This window comes from Rattus rattus, chromosome 2 (genome assembly GCF_011064425.1).
Source record: "Rattus rattus isolate New Zealand chromosome 2, Rrattus_CSIRO_v1, whole genome shotgun sequence".
In the NCBI taxonomy this organism is placed as follows: Eukaryota; Metazoa; Chordata; class Mammalia; order Rodentia; family Muridae; genus Rattus; species Rattus rattus.
The window spans coordinates 57118018-57142505 of NC_046155.1; the positions used below are offsets into that span (position 1 = coordinate 57118018).

At 44.7% G+C, this 24488-nt stretch overlaps 1 protein-coding gene across 3 annotated transcripts in view; it reads left to right on the forward strand.

The window, feature by feature from the left end:
* The window catches only part of Shtn1 (shootin 1), a 104330-nt gene extending 80060 nt beyond the window's left edge, over positions 1-24270 (forward strand). The window contains exons 15-17 of one of the 3 annotated variants that reach the window (XM_032892230.1): positions 3399-3519; positions 7024-7216; positions 22561-24270. In XM_032892230.1, the coding sequence (XP_032748121.1) occupies positions 3399-3519; positions 7024-7216; positions 22561-22789 (543 nt within the window). In that variant the 3' untranslated portion in view covers positions 22790-24270. Of the gene's footprint in view, positions 1-3398; positions 3520-7023; positions 7217-22560 lie in introns of those variants that run through there. The other 2 variants (XM_032892233.1, XM_032892234.1) reach the window with 2 other exon arrangements.
* Positions 24271-24488: the final 218 nt, after the last annotated feature.

The following is a 24488-nucleotide window of genomic DNA, read 5'->3' on the forward strand; positions in this document are numbered from 1 at the left end:
GACCCCCGTGGCCCTATCCCTGCTCTTCTTTGCCAAATCCAACTTTCTTTTACCCCAGCAGGAGTTTGAGGGATGGCCCCAGTGTCTGGGGCCAAGAACCACGTTCATTCTTACGTGGGAGAAAGTGGGACTCCAGCTCAGTGTATTTCCAGGGTTTCCTTTCATCTGGAGTCCACACTATAAGAATTACCAAAGTTAGCTCCGAGGAGATCACATGACACCATCCCGGTAACCACCACATGTGACAAAGCAGATGTTAAGAGCTGTGGTGAGCCTCAAGCCTTACAGCAAGGTGGGAAAGGAACATCTATACCAGGGAGCACAGCAGATAGGTGTTCTGATGTCCCAGAGTACAAGAAACAGGAAGAACTTTGTGAGGACATTTCGGCTAAAAATGACCGTAACCCATGGTATTTTACTTTGGGCTTTGGAGTAATGGGAGAAATTAGATACAAATCTCTGGTCGAGGAGAGCTGGAAACCTTACTCCATTTTTTTGTTTTGTTTTGTTTTGTTTTTTGAGGTATACAGTTTTCAAGCCAATTTTTAAAGCATTGGTCTTAACAACTCATCTTTCCAACCTCACATCACTCAATATTTCAAACCGAACAGTTTGTATGTACAACGTACACCAGACATTTCTTGTGTTCATATAGAACTTCTAAGGTTAGGAAGTAGAGACTGTGGAAACACATTGCCATTTAAAAGCTACCATATGAACAGATATGAAGGAATCCCCACGTTTGCTCTGTACATCAGAGGGAAAGCTGCCGCCTCACCATTCTCAACAGGTGTAGCAGTGGTGGACCAGTTTTTATTTAATGCAGGAAAGTTAGTGTGGTGATGTTTGTAACAGTTGGGACATTTGTAACATTTGAAGCACAGTGGTGATTTGGAATAGTAGGATAACTATTGTGGGGGTGGGGCTGGAGAGATGGCTCAGTGGTTAAGAGCATCGACTGCTCTCCCAGAGGTCCTGAGTTCAATTCCCAGCAACCACATGGTAACTCACAACCATCTGTAATACGATATGATGCCCTCTTCTGGTGTGTCTGAAGATAGCTACAGTGTACTCACATAAGTAAAATAAATAAATAAATCTTTAAAAAATATATTTGGGGTTCTGATCTACAACTAAAACCCAGGCTTATCTCTGACTTACCGTGGTACCCGATGGTGGTCATGAGCCTCTCTGGGTTCCAGTTCCTTGTAGAGTAAAGTAGTTGTGTGTACAGCATGCACCACATGGCTGCTGAGCCGTCTTCTGACTGGTATATTTTACAAGTCCAATAGAGAAGTAAGATATAGAGGTAGAATAATCTCAGGAATAGATTATTCTATTAAGATGGAATTAATAGATGATACGGTTAAGATAGAATAATCTTAATTAGCCAAGTCCATCCTCGTTTCATCCGAGGGTCCTCCAGTTGCCAGTGTCACTGAACTTTACTGAACATTAGTGGCATTAACCACATCGGGGGGCGAGCAAACAAAAATGGGGAGGGGATCTCACAGGTCAGAACTTGGAAAATAGATTCTGCAGCTTCACAGCCAGGATTTGAGGGGAACTAACGTTTATCCAAAGACAGAGCTGAAAGACCACGCAAAAGATGAATTTAACAACAGTAGATAGCATGTCGTTTTCTTTCCAGCAGCCATTTCCATTGGGGGAAATCATACAGTGACCTTGAGAGTCAAACAATGTGACTGCTCTGTAAGTTATTTTCACGGTGAGAACCGTACAGTTTTTAAATAGCTGCTCGAAAGTGATTCAAATGGTAAGTTTCCTAGAAGCTGAAATAGAAATGACATGAGGATACTTGTTCTTTACATTCTTTTCAAGTGAGTGGAAAGTGGCCATTCATTCTCTTTAATTTCCAGGAACAATCATGCCTCACTGTGTTTTTCATCAACAAGTAGATAGAGACCTACAACCCAGTGAACCAAGTCATCTCACTTCTGAACTAGAATAAGCTGTTAAATCCCACGTGGCATGTTCCTTCTGGATATTTTTTTTAACAAATCTTTGCAACAAATGAAAAACAAAATGTCTCATTTCCAGGGGTAAAAGTATCACATGCTGGGATAAAATACCAGCCTTCTTCAAGTATGTCAATTGATCAGGCAGCTGGCAACAGCCACAGTCTCCTAACCTAGTTGGTCAGAGCCCCACCCCCCACCTTCTATATCTTTAAGCAGGTGTGGTCTCTGCGAGGACATTGTAACAACTTTTCCTGTGTGAGATTTGCAACCTTCTGATTTTCGAAAGGAACTTTTTTGCTGTCTTATGGTCTAGAGAATCACCATTTCTAAACAATAGGACCCTGAGTATCCTTCCAGAAGCTGGAAGCTAGAAGGGAATGGAAGTAAAAGCCCTTAGCAAGTTTGCAAACCTTGCTGAACAAAAGCTGCTTACAGATCCAGAAGGTTGTTCTTTATTTCCACTGACTAGATCTTAGGTCTCTTGATTGCCCCGTCCCCTCACTGATGGTACAGCTGAGGAGGAGTTCTTCAGAGGAGGGAGGGGTGGGCTATGGTCATGGAAGTCTTGTTACTGATCAACTACATGCTCACCTCTGAGTGAGGAGCACATCAGATGCTGCTCTGTTTAGACGCTCCAGTAGTAAAGGAAATAGGAAGGTATTCTCCCTCAGTCATACCTTTCAAGAGGGGCCTGGATGGGAAACCATGGCATTGGTCTTTGTCTTCTTAGAAGCCAAGGCCAGTTTCAGGAGTCCAGCTTGATAGCCTCTGGTTGTGTACAGTGTCTTCTGGGCACTGGAAAGGCATGTATCTATGTTCTCGCCTGTTAGGACGATGGAAGTCAGTCCATCTCTGTAGGACCACGGTGTTCCTCTCCCACACTGATGCCAAGGTAGCTCAGCCTGCTCCTTCTTCAGGTAGACACTGGGGACCCTTATGTTGCTTCTCAACCATAGCATTGCCCCCTGGTATGCAGCCAGGGCTACTCAGTCAGTAACAAGACCACACAGTTTCTTTAGCAGCTGAGGGCTTGTGCTGTATAGTCCATGCTGCCATATGAAGATGTTCTTCCAAGGTGAGTGGGACATACCCATCGTTCATGGATAGATATCTGCATCACCAGTGTGCAAGGATCTCCCTATGGTTTGACCTGCACAGTCAGCTCCCTGAGAGCTATTCTTGTATGACTTGCTCTACTGAGACGAAGCTGCCGTCTCCTCTATCAGCAGTGTCTTCCTGAAAAAATCCAGGACTCTGTGTCAATGAGGGTGCGTGTGCAAGTTTGAGAAACTCACATATATATCTGTTTGTAATTTGTCTTGTTTCTTAATTTCATTTTGATTTTCACAGTGTTTTATTGGTTTGCATTTTCTGTTCTTTTGCGTATTATATTAACCTTTTTTGTTTTTGTTTTAGGGGACACTTAACAAATCCACTAGTTCGAGAAGCTTAAAATCCCTTGGCCCTGAGAACAGTGAAACTGAGTTAGAGAGGATTTTACGCCGCAGAAAGCTGACAGCAGAAGCAGATAGCAGTAGTAAGCCTCTTCCAGCCCTCCACGCTCCTTCTCTTCTTCCTCTAAGCCTCTTCCAGCCCTCCACTCTCTTTCTCTTCTTCCTCTAAGTCCCTTCATCATGAAATCATCTTTCAAAAATTAATATTAAATGTTTAGCTTTTAAAAATGTGAGTGAGAAGTCCTAGCTGGGTAGAGTGTCTGCGGTACCTCAGAAGATGCTTGCATAGCCATCACCATCTTTATTTGTAGGTAACCAAGCCTTTGTAGATCAGCCCTGTTCAGTGTGAGGTACCCCAGACAAAGGCCTATGCGACGACATTTGGGTGGGTTTTCTCAGACACATATACAGAGTACCTTGATCATATTCACCCCAGTTACCCACTCTTGTTCTCTCTCCCTCACTGGTCTTCCATTTTCTAGCTAGTCACCTTTCTAAGTTCATGAAGTTTTATTTGTTTTGTAGTTTGGATATATATGTACATACATACACACACACACACACCACATACACACACACACACGCGTTTTGTTATTATATGCATAGGAGCATCTGTGAGGGTTAGTTACAGGAACATGGGCAGTTTACCAGTGACTGTACCACCCAAGGATATGTCTCCCTCTTCCCTGTTGCCTTTAGATGACAACAGCTCCTTAGGGAAGGATGGTCCTTAAGCCTTTCTCCCATAAGGATGCTCTTAGTTCAGTCTGCGAATTCTACTGATAAAATCCCACACAAGGACTCTTCCCACTCAGTAAACAACCTCAGAGGCATTCTGAGACATTTTATTGCATTAACAGCACTCAAGCACCTCCCTCATCCATTTGGTGACTTGGTGCCTTCCCAGAGTCCACCTGAAGGTGCTCCTGTAGGCCCCTCTGCTTCAGGCTTTGCTCAAGTCTTACTACTGACAAGTACGTTGTGTGCTTTGCCTCTCACCTTCTCAATCCTCCAGAAACATTCTCCACTCCTGGATTTAGCCAGACATGCACAGCGGCCACAGCTTTCTAGCTCGTTGCCAGTGGACTTCGGGAGGCACTTTGGTTTCAGTCAGTATGAAAACAGGAGTCCTTCCAGGCATGAGAGAGGAACACATTTTTCAGACACTATGAGAATATTTTTGTTTGGTTTAGTTTTCAGCAGTGTGTTCAGTGTTCCAGTCAAGGGAAGTTAGAGTAAAACATAAGAATCCAGTAGGTTTGGGGTCTAGGAATGTAGCTCAGTTGGTAGAGTGCTTGCCTAGAGCGCATAGAGACCTGGGTTTGATCCTGGGAACCACATAGACAGCATGGTGGCACACACCCATAATCCCTCTTGAGAGGTAGACGGGAGGATTAGGAATTCACAGTCATCTTCAAGTACATAGCAAGCCTGGGCTGTGTTCGGTCCTGTTTTCATTTCTTTTTCGGTAGATCCGTTAGTTAGTACATGGACAAAGAAGTATGATCTGCCATCAGAAAACTACTCCCAGTCAGAATATTCTGAGGGGGTGACTCACAATTGAGCAGACATTCGTGGGCGCGTGGGCTCGTGGCATGTGGGCCTGTGACACTGCTCTTGTACACTAATAAGACTTATAGGGAGTAGGGGAGGGAACAGGTAGAGGAAGGCAACCTCAGGAAGCAGCCAGGCTTTGGAGACCTGACCCCAGGCTCCTGCATGGTCTTGCTCAGTTTTCCTTCTGAGTCTGGCTGCCGCTCCCTTTCTCTGCCCAGCCTGGTGGCCTGCCAAACTGACATGTCGGAGATCAGCAAGAGGCTCTCAGGAAGCACAGGCTGCAGCAGTCACCATTGCAAACATTCTGCCTTCTTCATTTCCTTCTGCACGTAAGGGAAGCAGAAGCCCTGCCTGAGCCCTCTGCCCTCCTCTCTAAGTGGCTTCGGCTGCAGAAATAAGCAGTAGGCGTGGGTGTATTCAGAAAGAGATCTTCCCACAAGGACAGGCATGCTTGACGCTGTCTAGTGCTGCTGTCAAGTTACCAAGGACAAAACAGAGCGGAGGTGAGGGCAAATCCTGGATTCGACTTGATATCCCTGTTTTCCAGAAGCTTTTCGCCCTTCTTGCTGTCTTCCACATCCCCCATGTAACCTAAGGCTAAGTGTAGCTGGAAGGGAAAGGCCTTTCCGAACAAAGCACTCAGGCAACACACCACCTCTTTGTGCAGCTGGTACAGATGAAGTCAAGTCAGACCTGTCACCAGACCTGGGGGGTCTGCACCATGGAGTCGGGCTAAGGGAAGAGTCCAGTAGAATTGAGCAAATTTTCAGTTCCTCTGAGATAGATATTCCAGCCATAGTCATAGCCACAGAGAAGAATGTATCTCCTGAGCTGTTACTATTAGGGATCCGCTAGCATTTTGGATTGTATAATACCAATTTATATTATTTCCTTCCTTCCTTCCTTCCTTCCTTCCTTCCTTCCTTCCTTTCCTTCTTTCTTTCTTTCTTTCTTTCTTCTTTCCTTTCTTCCTTCCTTCCTTCCTTTCTTTCTCTCAACACTGTATGTAGTCAAGAATAACCTTGAACTTTTGATCTTCATGCCTCCATCTTCCAAGTGCTAGGGTTGTAGGTAAGCACCACCACGTCTAGTTTACGCAGTGCTGTAGATGGAAGCTAAGGCTCCATGCCTGCCGTGCAAGCACTTCCCCCACCAGAGCCACGGGACATCTTTAATCTCCCAGGTCTCTCCTCAGTGATGTCCTTCAAGCTTGTGTTCTTAACTTCATTTTGACGTTATATGATTTGCATATTTGTGAGTTGTTTAGTCGGCCTCTCTGTTAAAAGTGTTCCTTCCAAAGTTTTAATACAGATATCCTTTGAGGTATGCTACCTAGTTTCCACTCGGTGCGAGGCTTAGCGGTAGCCCAGGAGAGCTAGAGTGCTGTGCCAATAATTTCAGTAGCAAGCCTTGCTGTAGTCATTAAGTCCTGTCCCAAAGAACAGCAGAGACCAGAAGGTAAACAGCCCAAACTCTTTGCCACTTAATTTTTATAATCTTGTGTCCGAATTTCTTTAAGAGGCAATAAATCCACTTACTGCTCATTCACATTAAAATGAAAATGGTCATAAACGCTGTTTAATGCTCAAGAAGTCTTCATGAGCCTTTTAGAGAGAACCTTTTGACGTCAGTCCATTTTCTGTTTAAAACGCAGAGCTGAGTTTTTGGAAGAATTAACTCTTGAGAGGCAAAATGGTTCAAGCAGGGCAGTCAGAAAGCCCTATTCGGAAGAAGAAGAAAGTTTCCACAATTGTGGTGTTGCCCAGCACCTGTCAATGAAGCAGGGTGGCTAGGGACTTTGTGACCTCTTGTGACAATTTCCCAGTGTGATCCAGGTGCCTTTAAAAGTAGAGTTACCTCAAAGCAAAGCAGACTTCCAGTAGGGACCTTTCCTTTTTCTTTTCGTGTGTGCTAAAACTTTTTGACCAACTTGGCCTTTTTGCTTCCCGTGGGCTTTTCAGCTAATCTTTCATACCGTTGATAAGCATCACACAGAATTATTAAACTTGAGGTATGTGTTTGGTTTTAAGGTCCTACCGGGATATTAGCCACCTCAGAGTCCAAGTCCATGCCAGTGTTGGGTTCTGTATCCAGTGTAACAAAATCAGCCTTGAACAAGAAAACTCTGGAGGCAGAATTCAACAATCCGTGTCCCCTAACACCTGAGCCAGGTGAAGGGCCCCGTAAATTGGAAGGATGCACGAATTCCAAGGTTACCTTTCAGTAAGTAACAATGTTCTTCATTAAGTAGAATGTAGACGAATGAATGCTGCCTTCCTTTGACTGTCGCTCTTCCGAAAGACCTCCGTGCGGCCTGCCAATACCCCGTCTCCCTCCTGTGAGCCAGCTTCTGCTTCTAGGCTCCCATCTTGGTGATTTCCTCCAGCTCCATAGTAAATGCCACACACCCTGAACTGGTTGGTGGAGTCATTGGGTTCTCCTAGATAAAGACTTGACCTGGACGGTATTTCCGCCCCAGAGACACCCGTCTTTTACACATGAAATGCTTAGGTTCTTAGCAGCTCCCTAACACTGGAGAAACCACGCCATCTTTCAGACTCCTTTGGAGCCTGTGTTTGTCCAGACTCTTTTTCTGGCCCTTGAAAGATGTCCCCTCATCCCGTTCTTTCCAGAGACCGACTGTGTACCACATACAGGGTTCCCTCTAGAGACCGATTTCCAAGTGGCACCTTGTTAGGTATAAGCCTGCTGTTGAACTTGTTTCAGGCCGGTGCAGAAGAGGATCAATTTGTTTTATAACAATGGCAAGCTCCATTTGAAATTGGTCTACACTCGGGCACTAATTCTCTTGCCAGAATGTCAACTAGACTGTCACTTAATGAAAAGGAAGAGGTGAGGCCAATCAGATCAGCCGAATCTTGTAATCACAGTTAATTAAACCTCTGATTTCCTGTTCTGTCAGAGAAAGAGTTGCCCCCCACCATCCACCCCCTCCTTTTGTAGTTTTTCACTGTCTTGGCTTAAAAGGTGAAACCTGGACAAACGAAGTTGAAATTCATTGTGGATCTATTTTTGCCGACTGGTATTTTCTTCCTCCCGTGGGGCTATTGAGATCCTATCTCCTTTGGAATGAATAGCCATCTTTGCTGATCTACGTGTTATCTAATTTCACTGTGGGTTTTAAAGCGCATAGTCTCACAGCTCTGTCTCCTTCCTTTGCTGGGAGGTGTTTGCACCTCCCAGAAAGATGATCTGTATTCATTCTTCGCCTTTGCTATTAAATTTGTTTGAACACTAATTCGACGTCGGCAATCTGGCAGCATTCGAACCAATATCCAGCACAAAAGCAATTTGGCAGAGACAAGTTAGTTTCTGAGAAATGCTTCAGTATGTGCGTATAGATTTTCACCCCCCACCCCACCGTTTTCCACAGATAATCTTAATCAGAAAATACTGCTGCTCCTTCCCCCTTTGTCTGCCTTTTATTCTCCAAAAGTAAGTGGAAATTACATTTCCAAGAAAGGAAATGAAATAATTGCAGGCCCAAGGTCTGCAAAATGTGTGTTGAATTGACGGTGAAAGGGATCCGTGTGCTGACAGAGAAGAGAATCGCTAGATGCCAGAAAGGCTGACGTGGAACTCAATTTATGTCCCATCTTGTTCGTTCAATGACTGCTTAAGAGACACATTGCAACTTAATTTATCTACTTAAAGCACTAATCTAAGTACTGCGTGCAGCTGTATTAACTTTTAAACTTGGTAACCCAATGCTCGCGTCTTCCGTTACTCCATTGTTTGGCTGAGATCTCTAGTGCCGTGTGTTTTCACATTAACAGTCATTTAGAAATAAGAAAAAATAAATAAATCCCTTACGCACGGGCTGGACCTAGGCCTCCCCGCACATATGTAGCAGATGTGCGGCTTGGTCTTCACATGGATCCCAGACAAATGGAGCAGGGCTATCCCAAAAGCTGTTGCCTGTCCGTGGAATGTGTTCTTCTAGCTGGGCTGCCTTCCCTGCCTCAGTGGAGAGGATGCGCCTAGCCCTGCAGAGACTTATGTGTCAGAGTGGGGGGATACCCAGGGGCCCCCACTCACTCAGAGGAGAAAGGGAGGGGAGAAGATGGAAGGACTGTGAGAGAAGATAACCTGGAGGGGGGTAATGAGTGAGATATAGATTGAATAAATTAAATAAATCCAAAAGGAAAAGGGAAAGAATCCTTTCAGTAGAGCTTAGACGGGATCTGAGAACTCTGTGCATACTCAGGCTAATTATTGACTTCCCTTCACTTACATTGGAACTTAGCTTCGTGATAACTGACAGATTTAGCTTCAGGTCCTACAAGTAAAAATTCCACGTTATCAGCCAGGAACCCAGAAACTTCTAGGAACCAAAGGGGTTGTTTTTAAGAGTCATTTGGGGTTGGCTTTGACTAATAGATCCATTCAATTAGACTAACCACCGAGGTGGGCACAAACACCTTGCCCTATCTCCTAGACTTGGGCAAGTGGAACACTTAGAAATGAGGTTGTGGTAGAGGGATGGGGGAGGGCACAAGTGATAGAGAGTAAGAGAGAGAGTGAGCAGGAGAGAGAGCTAGAGAGAGAATGAGCAAGAGCAAGAGAGAGCAAGCTAGAGAGAGTGAGCATGTCACAGTATATGTGTAGAGGTAAGAGGACAAGCTCAGATGTCAGACGTCACCTTCCACCTTGTTTGAAGTGGGATCTCTGTTCATTGCTATGTCCACCAGGCTGGCTGGTCTGCAAGTTCTCTACCTTGAGTCTCACCACAGAGTGCTGGGATTACAGATACACACACACAAACACACACACACACACACACACACACACACACACACATACACAAACTACAGAGTACAGCTTTTCACACAACAAGCATTTTACCCACGGATCCATCTACCCAGCCCTTCACTGTTTTTCAGTGGACTTTTGAGGTTAGAGTCCAGAGTGACGGCTTTTCTCATGACATCTTCCTACATATGTGCCACTGTACTTGTCCCCGTTAGTTAATGTGTTTTTGCACTCTAGTAACCAACCCTTCATTTTGGTTTGTGGCAATAGCACCATGATGTTTCTCGGATGAGTGGCATTCTCCACCCTTGACAGGAATCAAGGTCAAGGGGAGGGTACCAGTCTTCATGTCCTGTAATGCATACGATTATCCCAGCTTGCATGGGTGTGCACAACATGCACACATGCACACACATGTGCACACGCACATGTCTTGCTGTAGTCCCTGCTGTCCTGTCCTCAACGCCACCCCCACCCCCTGCTCTACCCCTCTTTTACTCTTTTCGTCCAAGTACCATTGCTCTTGGGGCCTGGTGTCTGCTGTGCCTGCTTTGCCGAGAATGTCCTTCCTTCCCATGTCCTGCAAGGCAAGGTCCAGGAAACCTGATGTGGGGTAATGAAGTAGCGGAGAAAGGAAAGACACACAGACAGACTGGCTGGCCTGGGCTGTGTAAGGCTGACAGAGGCACCGATTACTCACAGCCTGGAACCCTGCTCATTTATTGTTGTGTGTGTGCAGCACGGGGGAGAGGTTGGCCAGTATCCATAGGAGTCTCTCTAGGCAGCAGTCTCAGGCTGTAAACACTCGGGAGGAGGGAACCCCAATTGATAGATCCTTAACATGGTCATGTGCATAGTAACAACATATATCCACACGGGACTTCATGTTCTTTAAACATCACTTAAGGCTTCCTTGGCTCCCACACCCCACCACGGACAGCATCTCCCACTCTCACATCCCCCCACAATACAAAGGTAGCATCCCCATTCCCATCCCCCACTCCCACACACACCCCTCCCCCTCAGGTACAAGGCTACCATCCCCCACTCCTACACCCCCCATGGGTACAAGGCTAAATGCCCCATTCACACACACCCCCACACAGGTACCAGGCTAGCATCCCCCTCAAACCCTCAGTTTTCCCCTCAGGAACCAACATCAAAGGTAGCCTCCTTGAGTGCTTCAAAGTTGTAACCCCACATATCCCCACTACACTCTACTCCATTTCCCCCACACTGGTTACTGTGTACCATACCGTATGGGTTATTTTTCTCCTTCTACGGGAATGTAAACCTTAACGAGGGTAAAATTTTTACTTTTGTCTGTTTTCCATATTTGTGATATTTCACACATCAGAAATCGTGCCTGCCACGGGGTAGGATCTCAATAAATGACTGGGTGAGCAAGTATCTTCCCTAGGACACACTCAGTCTTCTCATCGATCAGCATTGGTACTCACAGACCGCAGCCTTTCTTGGGGCTTGTTTGGTTGGACTCTTTGGTTCAGGAAAACATCCTTTTATAGGATGAGGGATTGTTTGAATTTAGCTCAGTACCACACATCTTCGCCATTGTGTCTGCTCATCAGCCTCTAAGATACACAAAGACCTCAAGATGCTCACCTGATTGGTTCAGTGGGGCTGTGCTGGCTAGCTTACCAGTGACTAAGTTAGAAGGCAAAAGTAGAAGCCTCGAGATTTCCGCACAGGAAAATGGAAACCTTCATGCTATCTCGGAAAAAACACAAGTCAACATGTGGATTTTAGGTAGTCGAACAAGCCCTTGTCTAAAGATTGTAAAATCAGAATCTATTCGTTTGTGTCCTGGGTACCTATCAAGAAAGTAGGCGCTAGTTTCAGTCTTTAATACAAGAATTCATTGAAATGAATGGCACTAGCCTATACTGTTGAGGGGCTTAAGGGGAAAAAAGAAAGGAAAAGAGCTTGGGGGAAGAGATTCTAATTGATTCTGCTTCTATTTTAACGATAGTTGTAAAAAAACAAATCTCTTGTGTTGTTTCTGATGGGCATCTTCTATCAGCTTCTGTTACCTGTAACTGGAAGAGTATAAAGAAATTTCCTTTTACGTTGAGAAAGGTAAAGAACTGATTCAGCAATTGCCAGTGTCTACCTGGTTTCTACCCCCATGTCCCTTTCTGCTGATCTGGATTAACCTTACACAGCGTAGCCGGAGTAAGCTTCCTCGACTCAACCGGATCAGCAGGTAGGACTCTCAGTACTAAAGAGAAAAAAAGGAGTTTAGTAAAAAAAAAACTAGCTTCTCACTTTCAGGCAGCTATATATGATTCCTAGAAACAGGCTAACCAAGTAGGTAAAGTCAGAAAAACTGCCGGGTGTGTTTCTGCCCTTGTTTGCAGTTTACGCCTGCAAAGGGCAAGAGAAGACTGGACACAAACAAGTGATTACTTTCCTAACCCAGGCCTTCCCCATACCTGTCTGTAGTGGCCAACAATGCCCTGTCATTTCCGAGACCTGAGCTCTGTGTCAACCAGCCAAGGGTCCCGAGGGTCTTCGATCTGCTTATTCCTTACTGACCACTGTCATTATGATTTTGGCAAGCGACAATCTGTGACAAACGTTTCCTTTTGTAAGTTGAGTGTGGTGACACCTCTTTTGTAGGGCCAACATGTAGATTAGCTGGTTTATGGAATATACAATTCCTCCCTATCTCATATTAAAATTATGTCGCTGGGATAATAGATAATCGAGGACAAAAGTGGACCTGGAAGCCGAGTTTGTAGCTTTGATCGTCGGATGGGCACCTCAAACCATGTGACTTCTCTGGGTTGGCTTTCTGTTTGGTTCATTTAAATTAAACCTGAAGCCAGTGTAATAGACATGCCCCCTGAATCTTCTCCATCTCCAACACCTCAATCATCCCTAACAAACATGGTCCCTCCTTACGTGTTTACCTTTAAGATAAGGAACCAAAAATACATACCTGTTTTCTAGCCATGACAGGCTCAATCATGCATTATAGACTTATCCTAATGTACAAACCCAAAGGTCTACAATAATGGATTCTTTTAAACACTTCTTCCGAACTTACACGTCCAAGTGAAAATGGTTTGTCTTTAACTACTGAGACTCTTAGGGCCATCTACTCAGTCCAGTTCTGTCACTATTGCCTCAAATATGTTTAGATCCACTTGGGTTAGAGATACCTGGCCACAGAGGCAACTTTTTCTGACTTTATTTCCGGTTAGAGAAAGGAGGGGAGAGGTAGGCACTGCCTCAGAGACCAGCTACTGGTCCAGTAAGAGAGTTAACATCAGTTTCATCAACAGAAAAAAATGATCTCTGTTTCAATTACCACTATGTATTTAACACATGTTTACAAAACTTTGGCTTTGGAAATCGGATCAGGCTTCTTAAAATAACCATCACGTGTATACCGGCACTGGCATATGCATGTCCAGGAGAGCACTGCGCTCTACAGTTAGACTGCAGCCTTTATTCACCACCTAGGGTTCCTCATTCCACAGGGCATGGATAGTGAAAGGTGGGCAATCTATCAGTATTTCAGAAATAGGAGCATAAGCTAAGCCAGTGACTAAGAGATTCCAAAATACCTGTTTGGGTGGCCATGTCATCTATCTGAATCCTGGTGCGGGGTGTCCCAGACATTTCAACTCTGTTGTCAACACATATAAATTCCACGTTCTCAATGGATACATGTGGACTGAACTGGGAAAACATTGTTTTGGGGAAAGCCCACACCACTCCATCATGTACGTGTAACCTCTTCATCAGTAGGCATTCGCACTAGAATAGCACCCATGGAGAGGAATGTGCCCAAACCTTAGCCGGCAGGACGTTTGTGTGGACAGGTGGCGACTGTGGGTGCTGAAACCATTTCCCAGGGGGGACTAAGGATTCTGGGATTTCCTTCTGCAGTGTTTAGTCACTGATACTGTGCCTCACTGACAGTCATTAGCCGGTTATTCATATATGTTCTTTTTAGTCATCCCAAACCTATAGGCTGGGCATTGTTCCCGTTTAGTACAGGAGAAAACAGAGGCTCAGTGGACCAGACAGACTGACCAGAATTATACTTCTGATGGATAGTTGGGTCAGATAACTTTAGACTCAATTCTTTCTGCAAAGCTCATGTCTCTCAAACCCTAGTTGACTACACTTAGTGTGGTAACGGTTAGGGAAAGGCTGAGAGGAGGTTGACAAGAGTGCGCACTGAAGCTGTGCTGCTCCTTGGGACCTGTTCTGTGCACATCCGGTCACATTGACCATACACACTCAGATAGCATCAGCTGTTCAGTATTTTACTGTCTTCCTAAGTCTATCCTGAGCACGAAGCACTTGGAAACAGCCAATTTGGTTAGCAAGCAGTCTTAGATTATAAGAGGGGAGAGATTGTTTTAATTTTTTCCATTCCTCCAATAAAAGGGCATTCGTGTGTGTGTGTGTGTGTGTGTGTGTGTGTGTGTGTGTGTGTGTGTGTTAGTGTGCGTGTGTTTGGCACATGTACCTGGAGAGGCCAGAGAAGGATATTGAATATCTTCTATCACTTCCTACCTCATTACTTTAAGATCTAGTTCCTCACTGAATCAGAAGAAGCTCACCGTTTTGCCCAGGCTGGCTGGCCAGCAAAGACCTGGAGTTCTTCCTGTCTCTGCTCTCCAGTGCTGAGTCACAGGCACATACAGTATCTACAGCCTCAGGATTTGAACTGGGATCCTCATGCTTGCACAGTAAACACCTACCGAGCCATTTCCCCAACCCGCCTTTACACATTTTATTTATTTGTTATTTATTATTTATATTTATTTGTTTGTTTATTTATTTATTTATTCACTTACTTGCTATTGTAGGTGTTTCAGACTTGCTTCATTCTTTTAAGTCAAATACATTATACACTGAGTATATCTGACTCTGAGCAGTGGGCCAGAAAGGAGCGTTAGTTAGGACATGGTAACACACTGTGGCAATCTGAAGGCAAACTGCTGTGTGTGATGTTGCTTGTTTTGTTAGTGAAGAGGGAGGACGAATGGGTCTTTTGCATGGGGGACAAACTGGGTGGACGCCATAGGCCTCTGTCCCACAAACCAAGCAGAGGTGTGAGGACCCTGCCGCTGGCCCCATTTTGCTTTGCCTTTGCCCTCGTCTGGAAATGGCTCTGCTGGTTTGAAGTGGGCTTTGTTCACGGCTTCCACTAATTACTTTCCAGAGGGTGAGTGTCCTCCACTGAGTTATGGTAAACGGTAGTCAACCCCTACAGCGGCTTTTCATTTGAAACTTTGCACTGAAGATAAGAACTGAGGAAGGATTCACTCCCATGACAATGGAGTGAGAGGTAGCAATTTCCCAGGGTGCCCTTCTTCTCTTGGTCATTTCTACCCAACACATTTCCAGTGCACCCTGCTCTTGGAGGCCCCAGACTGGAAGCTTCAGGTTCTTTTAAATATCCCTTTGAAGCACCAGGCCGGCAGTTAGCTTGCTTTTTTTTTTGTTTGGGAGGTTCAGCACAGGTCACTTTGTGCCCTTGGAGAATTAAAAACAAAAAAGAAAACCACAAACCCATGTAGCAATTACAGGACTTTGCTTTCAATAGAAAAGTGTTCCTTTCTATTGAAGCCATTTTTTGAAATTTTAATTTACATTTAATTTCCAGATCTGTGGTATCTCTAAATACCTGTAACATTTGGCCCCATGCAGATTTATTCCAGCAAGAGTTCATCTTGTCTGAGCCATCTTTTGAATACTAGAGTGTAGCTGATAAAAGAGAAATTTTAGGCACATCTTGGTTGGTGTGACCAGTCAAACGTTTCCATGACAGGGAAAAGAAATCTAAATGCCTTTCAAGTTTTTAATTAAAAATAGAATTGAGTTTTTAAATCATTGTTTGACCTCTAACTCACCTCTTCAATTTTATTTATTCTAGTGTGAATCTAATGTTTGAAAAATGAAATGGAAAAGTGGGGTCTGTATCAACTTTGCATAAAATCTTCCTCTCTAGCAGCGATCTCTGTAGGACGTGGATTTGTCTTGTTGGCCAAGTAAACATTTCTTCAGAAAGGCTCGGGTCAACCTTTTATCCAAATGGAAGCCAGGGAAGTTTCCAGACCCTGTGGTAAAAGGAGTATGCTTTTTTCTGGTCACTTTCTGTCCTCCATTTCTTCCTCACCCCCTTCTCCTTTTTCTTTCTGGGATGTGAGTATGTGAGTGTGTGTGTGTGGGGGGGTGTGTGGTGGTGGTGGTTGGGGGGGTGTGGTGTTGGGGTGTTGTTGTGTGTGTGTGTGTGTGTGTGTGTTTGGGGTGTTTGTGTGTGTGGTGTGTGTGTGCTATGTATGTGTGTGTATGTGTGTTTTTATTTGTGTGTGTGGGTGGTGTGTATGTGGTGTGTGTGGGTGGTGTGTATGTGTGTATGTGTGTCTGTGGTATGTGTGTGTGGTGTGTGTGTGGTGTGTGTGTGTATTTGTGTGTGTGTTTGTGTGTGTAGTGTGGGGTGTGTGTGTGTGTGTGTGTGTGTGGTGTGTGTGTGTGTGTGTGTGTGTGTGTGTGTGTGTGTGTGTGTGTGTGTGTATTGGGAGAATGCATTGGGAAAAGGGCAGCTCCGGTACTTAGTAAACATTTAAACATTTATTTCCGAGAAGAGTCTACTAGCAGAATGAGCTGCATGGACGTTCCTGCCTAATCTGATGCTCTTATACAATTAAAGGATTTGCTGGGCGCTCAGCTGTAATCTTAGCACTGCTGAATTGTGTACGGACACTGCAGGAAACGGCTCTGTTCCACAGAGCAGGACCACAATGGAGCCCCGTGTGTGCCGGTACATGGACAATTAAGTTTTAACAACAAAATTAGCTGAACAACTGGATGCTCTGGAAGCTGAGATTCCCCCCACTTGGTCTTTTCTTCTCCCCCCCAAGGAGTTATCCTGTGGACTGCCGGAAAGCTCAGCAGTCAGTATTGTCTCTGTGTTCCGAGGGGCTGTACAGACAGCAACTTCTTCCAGATTAATTGTTCAGGATGTATTACACCTTGTGAAACAAAATGACTGGTAAAATACCGTTGAGTAAATCTCAAAATTACTGCTAAAGGACTACCAAGTAATTCTCCATTCTCTTGAAGAATTAATTGCCTCTTAATGTTTGCTTTCAGTTACAAGGACTGGAATTTTATAGAACTTTGTCTAAAATGTATCATTTCTGCAAATTGCCCTTGGTACTTTGTAGAGTTTTTTTTTTTTTAACATTTCTTAGCAGTATTTATGTTTCCTTTTATTTGTGTTTCATAGGGTAGAGTGAAGTTTTGTTTTGTTTTAATTGAAAGGAAAGTAACTTCCAAGAGACTGGGAACGCAATTTCAGATCCTGAGATAAGCCAACCGAACTTTTTAACACAGATGAAAGACATTTCACTTGAAATATACTTTATCATGTCATGGAAGTATACAAAAGGTAACAGACTGGATTCCTGTGATTCCTGTCTTAAAAGTTTAATGTATAAAATATAGTAAATTGAAAGGAGAACTTAAAATACATACCTGTGAAAATGCACGTTGTCCACCCCTGATTTTAAAGGAGCCAGTGTTATCTCTGGAGACTTCTGTGGAAGACTGTATGTCTTTTGACATATTTCTTGTAAGTGGCACTCCATTTTTAAATACCTGTGGTCTAAATGAATTTTTATAAAGACTAAAATCTATATATACATACATACACACTCACGCATATACATAAATATATATATATATATATATATATATATATTTTTTTTTTTTTTTTTAAACAGCCCAGCCACCAAAAAGAAAGTGTCATGAGTGTTTTGTAGTGGGATCATGGGCTGCCTACATGGCCTTACCAGTGAAGGCTGTCCAGGATCAGAGTCTATCAATCGTCTTTGGTCTAGCTGACACTAGTCGAACAAACACGCTGGCCCAGCCTTGAAAGGGACCACCATGGTCTATGATGTAAACGGCATAGCTGCTAAAACACTAAAGTAAATTTCCTGAATGTGGGCCCAGGGTCTTTCCTCAGCTATTGTTACCTGTGACAAAAGGGACTCTGGCTAATCCGGACGTACGGAACACTTTCTGTACTTTAAGTCTGTCTTCCCACAAATCAAAGCAGAGTCAGACTGACGGAACCGATATAGTCCTTTGGCTGAAACGCAGTTTTTAAAAAGTAAGTACACAAAGCCAGAGCCACCGAGCTGTGTCCTGACTCCAGTGGCACGAGTATGAGACTTGGTAGTGACTAGAAATTCTCAGCTTAGGTCTGGAATGTAACGTTTTTGAAGTTTTGGACTGGCCGCATGGAAAGCTCTGGGAAAAAAAAATCAAGAGTTTCTGAAAGAAACAATGACCATCAACTTCAGTAAGGCCAATTCCCTTCAACACTGCTCTCTGTAGGGATTGGAAGGCAAAGCAAGACTCTTTTTTTTTTTTTTTTTTTACACTAGGGAAATAGAAACTGACTTCCTCTTTGGAGTTTTCCCAGAAAACTACTTTACAAAGACAAATTTAAATCTTTTCCATTTTCCGTCCTTGAAGGTGGCAAATACGATTGTGGTTTTATCCGTTTTCATTGTAAATGAAACAGAGTTCAGGCCGGCCACTGTACGTCATTTGTTGGATGGCTGCCACAGACTAATGCAGACGTCCCACTGGGAGACCAGAGAAGCGCTACACTGTGATTCACCAGATTGTGTTAAATAGTCCAGCTGTTGCGATTTGAAAGATAGTTACCTCAGAAGTGAAATAGAAATGAACTTGGCATTTATGCCTCAAACCGTTTTTATACTGTTTGGCAATCAGCTTTTCAGAGGTAGCATTTTATAAAATAACTCTCACCGCTTAAAGGTTTCATTCTCTGTAATGTTCAAAATGTCCCACCTTTATATTATCAGTAAAATTAAGCTTGAGCGATATTCAGAATTTGCATGAAATAAGCATCCCCCCCCCTTCATTTCCTGAGCTTTGATTGTATTCAATTGAGCTCAGAACCGTGTCGATTAGGGGCTCTTTGGGGCATTAGTTAATTTGAATCGCAGCCGAAATGTTAGCTAGAATGTTGTCGAATATAATTGAGATGTGGAAAGTTGATTTTGAAAGGAACTTCATTGAATGCAAACAATGACCGGGGTTTTTTTTTTTTGGGGGGGGGGTGCTTTGCTTCTGTCCCCTGGGACACAGTCTGAGAAATAACAAATCCCTTTACCAACTTCGGCTTTGGTGAAACGGCAACACTTCCGATCCTTCTTACACCGATTCGGTTTGGAGTCAGGTCTTTTCTTTTACCAGCAAGGGAAGCCCACCTACCAGAGTCCCTTGTTCTGGTTCTCCTGCAGTTGAGGGAAAGTAGCTGTCAGTTGTAATAGAGTTGTAGATTAAGGTCTCAAATTCTAGCTTTTAATCGGCTTGCTCTGGCAGGGGTGGTGGAGTAGGGGAGTTTCCTTGAAACAACCTTTCAGCACGTGATCCAGAATGATCCATGAAGAAGGTCTATTATAATGGATCTCGGATAACTACAAGATTCTGCTGTTTGGACCCGGAGACTACTGATGCAGGTTCTATCTATGTTGGTAGATGGTGGATTGTTTCACTTGTCCTCCCCAAGTCTGCATCTGACAGGGAGGGACTGACCGTGCATAGCCTTCCTCTCCCCCCTCCCCCCCCTCTCCCTGTGACTCAGCAGTTTTGCTTTACAGATTCTGCTGCATCAGGAGAAAGGCCGCCGTGGCTGTGGCTCCTTCATGAGTGTGAACTTTAATTGCTTATTGGCAGTTACTGTCCTTAGATGCTGAATTGAAGAAGAAGGTGCCACTGTGGACCTGGCCCCTGGGGTACAACTGCTTGAGCTTTCTTTGGGTTCAAACCTCTAGACCCACATGGCTTCCTTGAACAGTGGCCTAGGTTCTCAGCACTGTCCCCAAAGGATGTGGGATTGGGAATGTATTAGTTACCTTTTCCATTGTTCTGATAAAATACTCTGACACAGGCATCTTAAGGGGGAAAGGGTTAATTTTGGGTGATGAGTGTGATTGTGTATTAGTTCATTGTGTCAGCGGTGACCTGATAGCTGGAGGTCAAGGCAGCTGTGTACATTGTATCCATAGTCAGGAATTGGAGGACAATGAATGCTACAAGTCAGCTCTTTCTACTATTCAGTCCGGGATACAAGCCTAGGGAATGGTGCTGCCCACATTCAGGGTGGGTCTTCCCACATTAATTAACTTAGTCTAAATAATTGCATTGCTGCCACAGGATGCTGAAAGCAATTCCTGGAGAGCTCTAATTCCCAGCTGACGAAGACAGCTTTTGCTAGGAGATGTTAACCACCCTTGGCCTGCAGATACACGGGGGGCATGAAAACGCCCACAGTAGTCCACGGGAGCAGCAGAGGTTTGTATGGACCTATGGCAATTGCTCACTCCAAACGGCAGAGTGAGATTCTCTCCTTTGCATGTTTCCAACATGCTGGCTAGCAACAGCAGCAGGCTCACGAGCAAGCTAACGGGAGCTGACCTGCAGACTTCCATGTGGCTAAGCTAAGCTGCAGCTTCACCTCCTGGGACTCCCCGTATGCTTGTTTCCAGGCCATGAGAAAAGTGTCCCAAGCATACGTGAGGTGATGATGCTTTAATAACGTTTTTCTTTGAACCATGAGAAGGTTCATGTGTAGCTTATCTGGGATAGCTTATGAAGGGTATAATGTGCGGACTCACATGTTAACAGTGGCTGGCCTGTGGATCGGTTCTGTCGTTCCTCCCAGCTTTCTCTCCAGCTTGCCCGCTTTCCAGCTCAGATGCATGTGCAGGTTCCGCGTGGTAGGGCTCGGCTTGTCCTGTGGGGTAGGTGCGTCAGCCTGATGGGCCCTTGTCACAGGAAGATGCATCTCTAGTTTGTCCTCAGTCTCTGCCAGTTTACAGCCAGCTTGCCTTGGTGGCTGCCAGAACGCCGAGCTTCATGCATAGACATGGCCGACTCGCACCGTGTCCTCTGTTGCCCTGAATCTAATTCCCGTTAACAGCTCTTTTAGGTGGCTCTGCTTTTCTGATAAGCTATAAGATGTTGCCTGGACCAGAGAAAGTTGAAACAGGTACTACCAAGGAAATGACACCCCAACCTGCCCTCTAGGACATAGTAGTGGGTGCTTTGAGAAATGTTTCCTGGACTAAGGTAGACGGACAGCAACGTCATGGTCTCTGGCATGTCCATTCCTGAGGATCTCCTTCCTTCTGCTCCTCTCCCGTGTCTTTAACATGGCCTGCCAGCCAGAGAATGTCTTGCAGGCATTTGGTTAGAGCTTGTAGAAAACTGTGGTTTTCTGGTTCAGGCTTTTGTGCCTTGCAAGCAGGTCATGCATGTCATCTTCTGAAATAGATGTCTCGTTCTGTTTCCATGTACGGATGAGACCTCCAGCTCTACTCTCACCCAAGCTTTCACTCAGGCTCTTCTCTAGTCTGCTATTAATTATTCGTTCATTTGATTACTTTATACATGATCTATGTGGATGCTGGGGGTGGGGGTGGGGTAGAGTCTTAGACAAAACTCAACAGTCCCTGTCCCTTATGTTATCAGAGTCAAACAAACACCTAATTAACCGTGTTGAATTCAGAAAAGGAGAAACACTGCATGTAAGAGAGGAACTGTCACACGATCTGACCTGCTCAAGAAGGCAGGCCAGTGGAAGTCAGTGTCTGACAAAGGTCGGGGCAGGTAGATCAGTGAGCAGGCGCTAGGCAGTACCTCTCCATCACATATCAGGTGCGGCTGCCGTGTCCCGACTCACAGCTCTGACTCACAGTTGGTTCTCTAGGGTGAAAGTCTCAACCTGGAATGGGCCATTGGCTGGGAAGACCAGAATCATCTTGAGAGCCTTGGCCCTGCCCACTGCAGCTGCTGTGTTCCCTCTAGGCAAGCCCAGCAGCCTGAAACCTTCCCAGGGTGTGCCCACCATTACTTCTGAGAGGATTTGGGAACCACAGTTTAACACTTGGCAACAGAGTATATTTGAAGAACACCTCTGTTCCCACAAGGAAACTTTGTTGCCTACCTGGCATGAAAAACAATAGCTTCTTACATCAGAAGGGAGGCAACTTCTGAGGGAAAGAAAACCACTCTAGAAAATTCTGAAAGAAACTTCTCAAGAACCAAGTTCTCCTGGTTAGGGAAGCTTCTGGACACTTTGGCGTCGGACCCCATTCCCTGAGTGCTCTCCTCAGCCCTTTCTCCACCCACCTCCTGAGGTCAGGTCTCCCTCCTGGGTGGTAATGGCTGTGGTGGGCACAGCTGGTTGCCACTCTCTGTCTGTCCATCACTGAGCCAGGATGATCCCCAACCCTCTCCATGCAACCTCTTCTCAGCTAAGCTGCAAACAGCTGTACTGGGAGCAAGAGGTAGTGGGGGGTCTGGGCTGGCTCCTTGTTGCTGAGCTAGGCTGGTGGGACAGAGGCAGCGTGGGCAGTGTTTGGGATTGCAGAGTGGAGCCAGGGGCTGTGTACTTCCTAGAGGCGCGAGCAATTAAGCAGGTAGGTACAGTTGACGTTTTCTACTTCCGTAATTAATTGCTTTGACTCTATCTGCTTTCTCTTTCCTGGCCCTCTGTGCCTATTATATAATCAGATTATCTGCTGCTGCCTTTTTTTTTTTTTTTTTTTTTAATGGCTGGCATCCCAAAGACTTACATGTTGTGCATGTCGGTTAGACTTAGGACCATTTCTGTTGTCATTTTTCTGAATCCGGGAATCTGAAAATCAAGTGTTTTCTTTTCTTCTGCTTAGTTATCTTTCTATTTAACTGTCTTCTCACAGGCCTCCCAGTAAAGGTGGATACAGGAGAAAATGTGTGGGCAGTGAAAACCAAGCTGAGCCGGTTGTAGTTTTAGATCCTGTTTCCACACATGAACCCCAAACCAAAGACCAGGCTGCTGAGAAAGACCCAACCCAAGGCAAGGAGGAGGAGAGAGGCGAAACACAACCAGAATTCAAAGAAGACAGCAGTGGTGGGAAAACGGGAGAGACGGACAGTTCCAACTGCTGATCTGAAACCAGAGGCTGGCGTGTTTGCGGGGCCTTCTCGATGAGCACGTGGTTCATCTGTGTGTACTGTCAAGAACTGTTGGACATTCCTTTGCTCCACACACTTCTTTGCTGGTATCACTTTGTAAGTAGCAATTATGAACATAAGTAAGCCGTTTAGCAAAACGCATCTTCTGGGTAGTTTTTAATCTTTACAGGGGTAAGGGTTCTTTCTAGTTTCTATATGAAGTATGACTTTCTTGAGACTGTGGCAGAACTCAGATGTTGGTGTCTTTACAGGGAACGTGCTTACCACTCATCAAATTATTCATGGGAAAATTAAAGGTGGTTGCTGGTAACTGGATAAACAGAGACCACCAAACTTAACAATTATCTTAAGGGGCACCCTCTAATCCAAGCCCAGCACACGGGGAGACTAAGGCAAGAGGATCACTTGAGCCTGAGCTTGAGTTCGGGTCACATAGCAAGACTCCATATAAAGAAAAGGCCTGGAAGAGTCTCTTGTTTGAGTCTGGTCTTCTGATGGGAAACTGCAGCAGTCAGGACATTAGTGGGTCCTGTAGAGTCTCCATTTTGTAGGGTACACGAGACCGGCCAGCTCTGAGCTCAGGAGGTGGCATCATGGTCTCTTAGGTCTGAGTTGAGCACAGTTGACTATTGTGTGGAAAACGTGACCCTGTGTCCCAGGCTTACAGAGTCCTTCAGGGGTGATATCCTGGCAGCCTCAACAGAGACTTGGACAGATGCTCAAACCTTGAATTTAACAGGGATGCCTCAGTAAACTACCCGTTCTGTTCCATGAGTTAACTGTGTTTTCCCACACATTCACAGGGCACAAGTACCATATGTAATGCCCGTTCTTATGCACAGGGAAGATACGTAACAAGCACACATTGTTTTTCTTCCTTCACTGAGGACCTATACTACATGGGTCTTTTCTTGTTTTGTTTTTTCGTTTGTTTGTTTGTTTTTAGGGGAAATTAAGTGGTAGTTTCTAAAAATACAATGTTTCAGACTACCATGGTGAATAAATAGAAATGTAATCAGGGATTTAAGAAAAAAAAACTTATGCAGGTTTTCAAAGTTGATTGTTTCAAAATTGGTGTTTATTTAAAATAAGTGGTAATGTACTTGAGTGCACTTTTTATGATAATGATTCAGTAATGGTAATTTTACTATTAAGGAAATCGAAAGGCTTAGTTTTGTTAGCATGACTCGGCATGTAGCTGTCAGGTGCTCCCCACCTGAGGGCAAAAGAAAATGATAGTAACAATTGCAGTAGTTGTATCCTATTGTATTTTTGCACGTGTGCTACTAGTGGGCCTGGGGAGGTGGGAAGGCAGGTGAGGATACTTCCTCGGCGTGGTGACAATTCTCTTTCTGTAGGTTCACTGGGCTTGACTATTTCCCCTGTCTGTCAGTGCTGATTTTATATCCCTGTCAGTTTACTCATGGGGAATTAAAACGTGATTTTTTTTTCAACCGTGTGCTTCCCTGACTGACTAATACCGCTAGACGATATGCTAACTGCAGACAGATTGATTTGTTTAGATGGGTTCTCTTATGCTGTGATTTGAACTCTCCTCAACATCACACATTAAAAGAGACACATGGCGGTTTTTTATTAAGGGTGGGCTGTGGTTATTGACAGGTTGAAGGTCTGCAGCCTAGAGAGATACTTTGTTTGTTTTCTGGTTTCC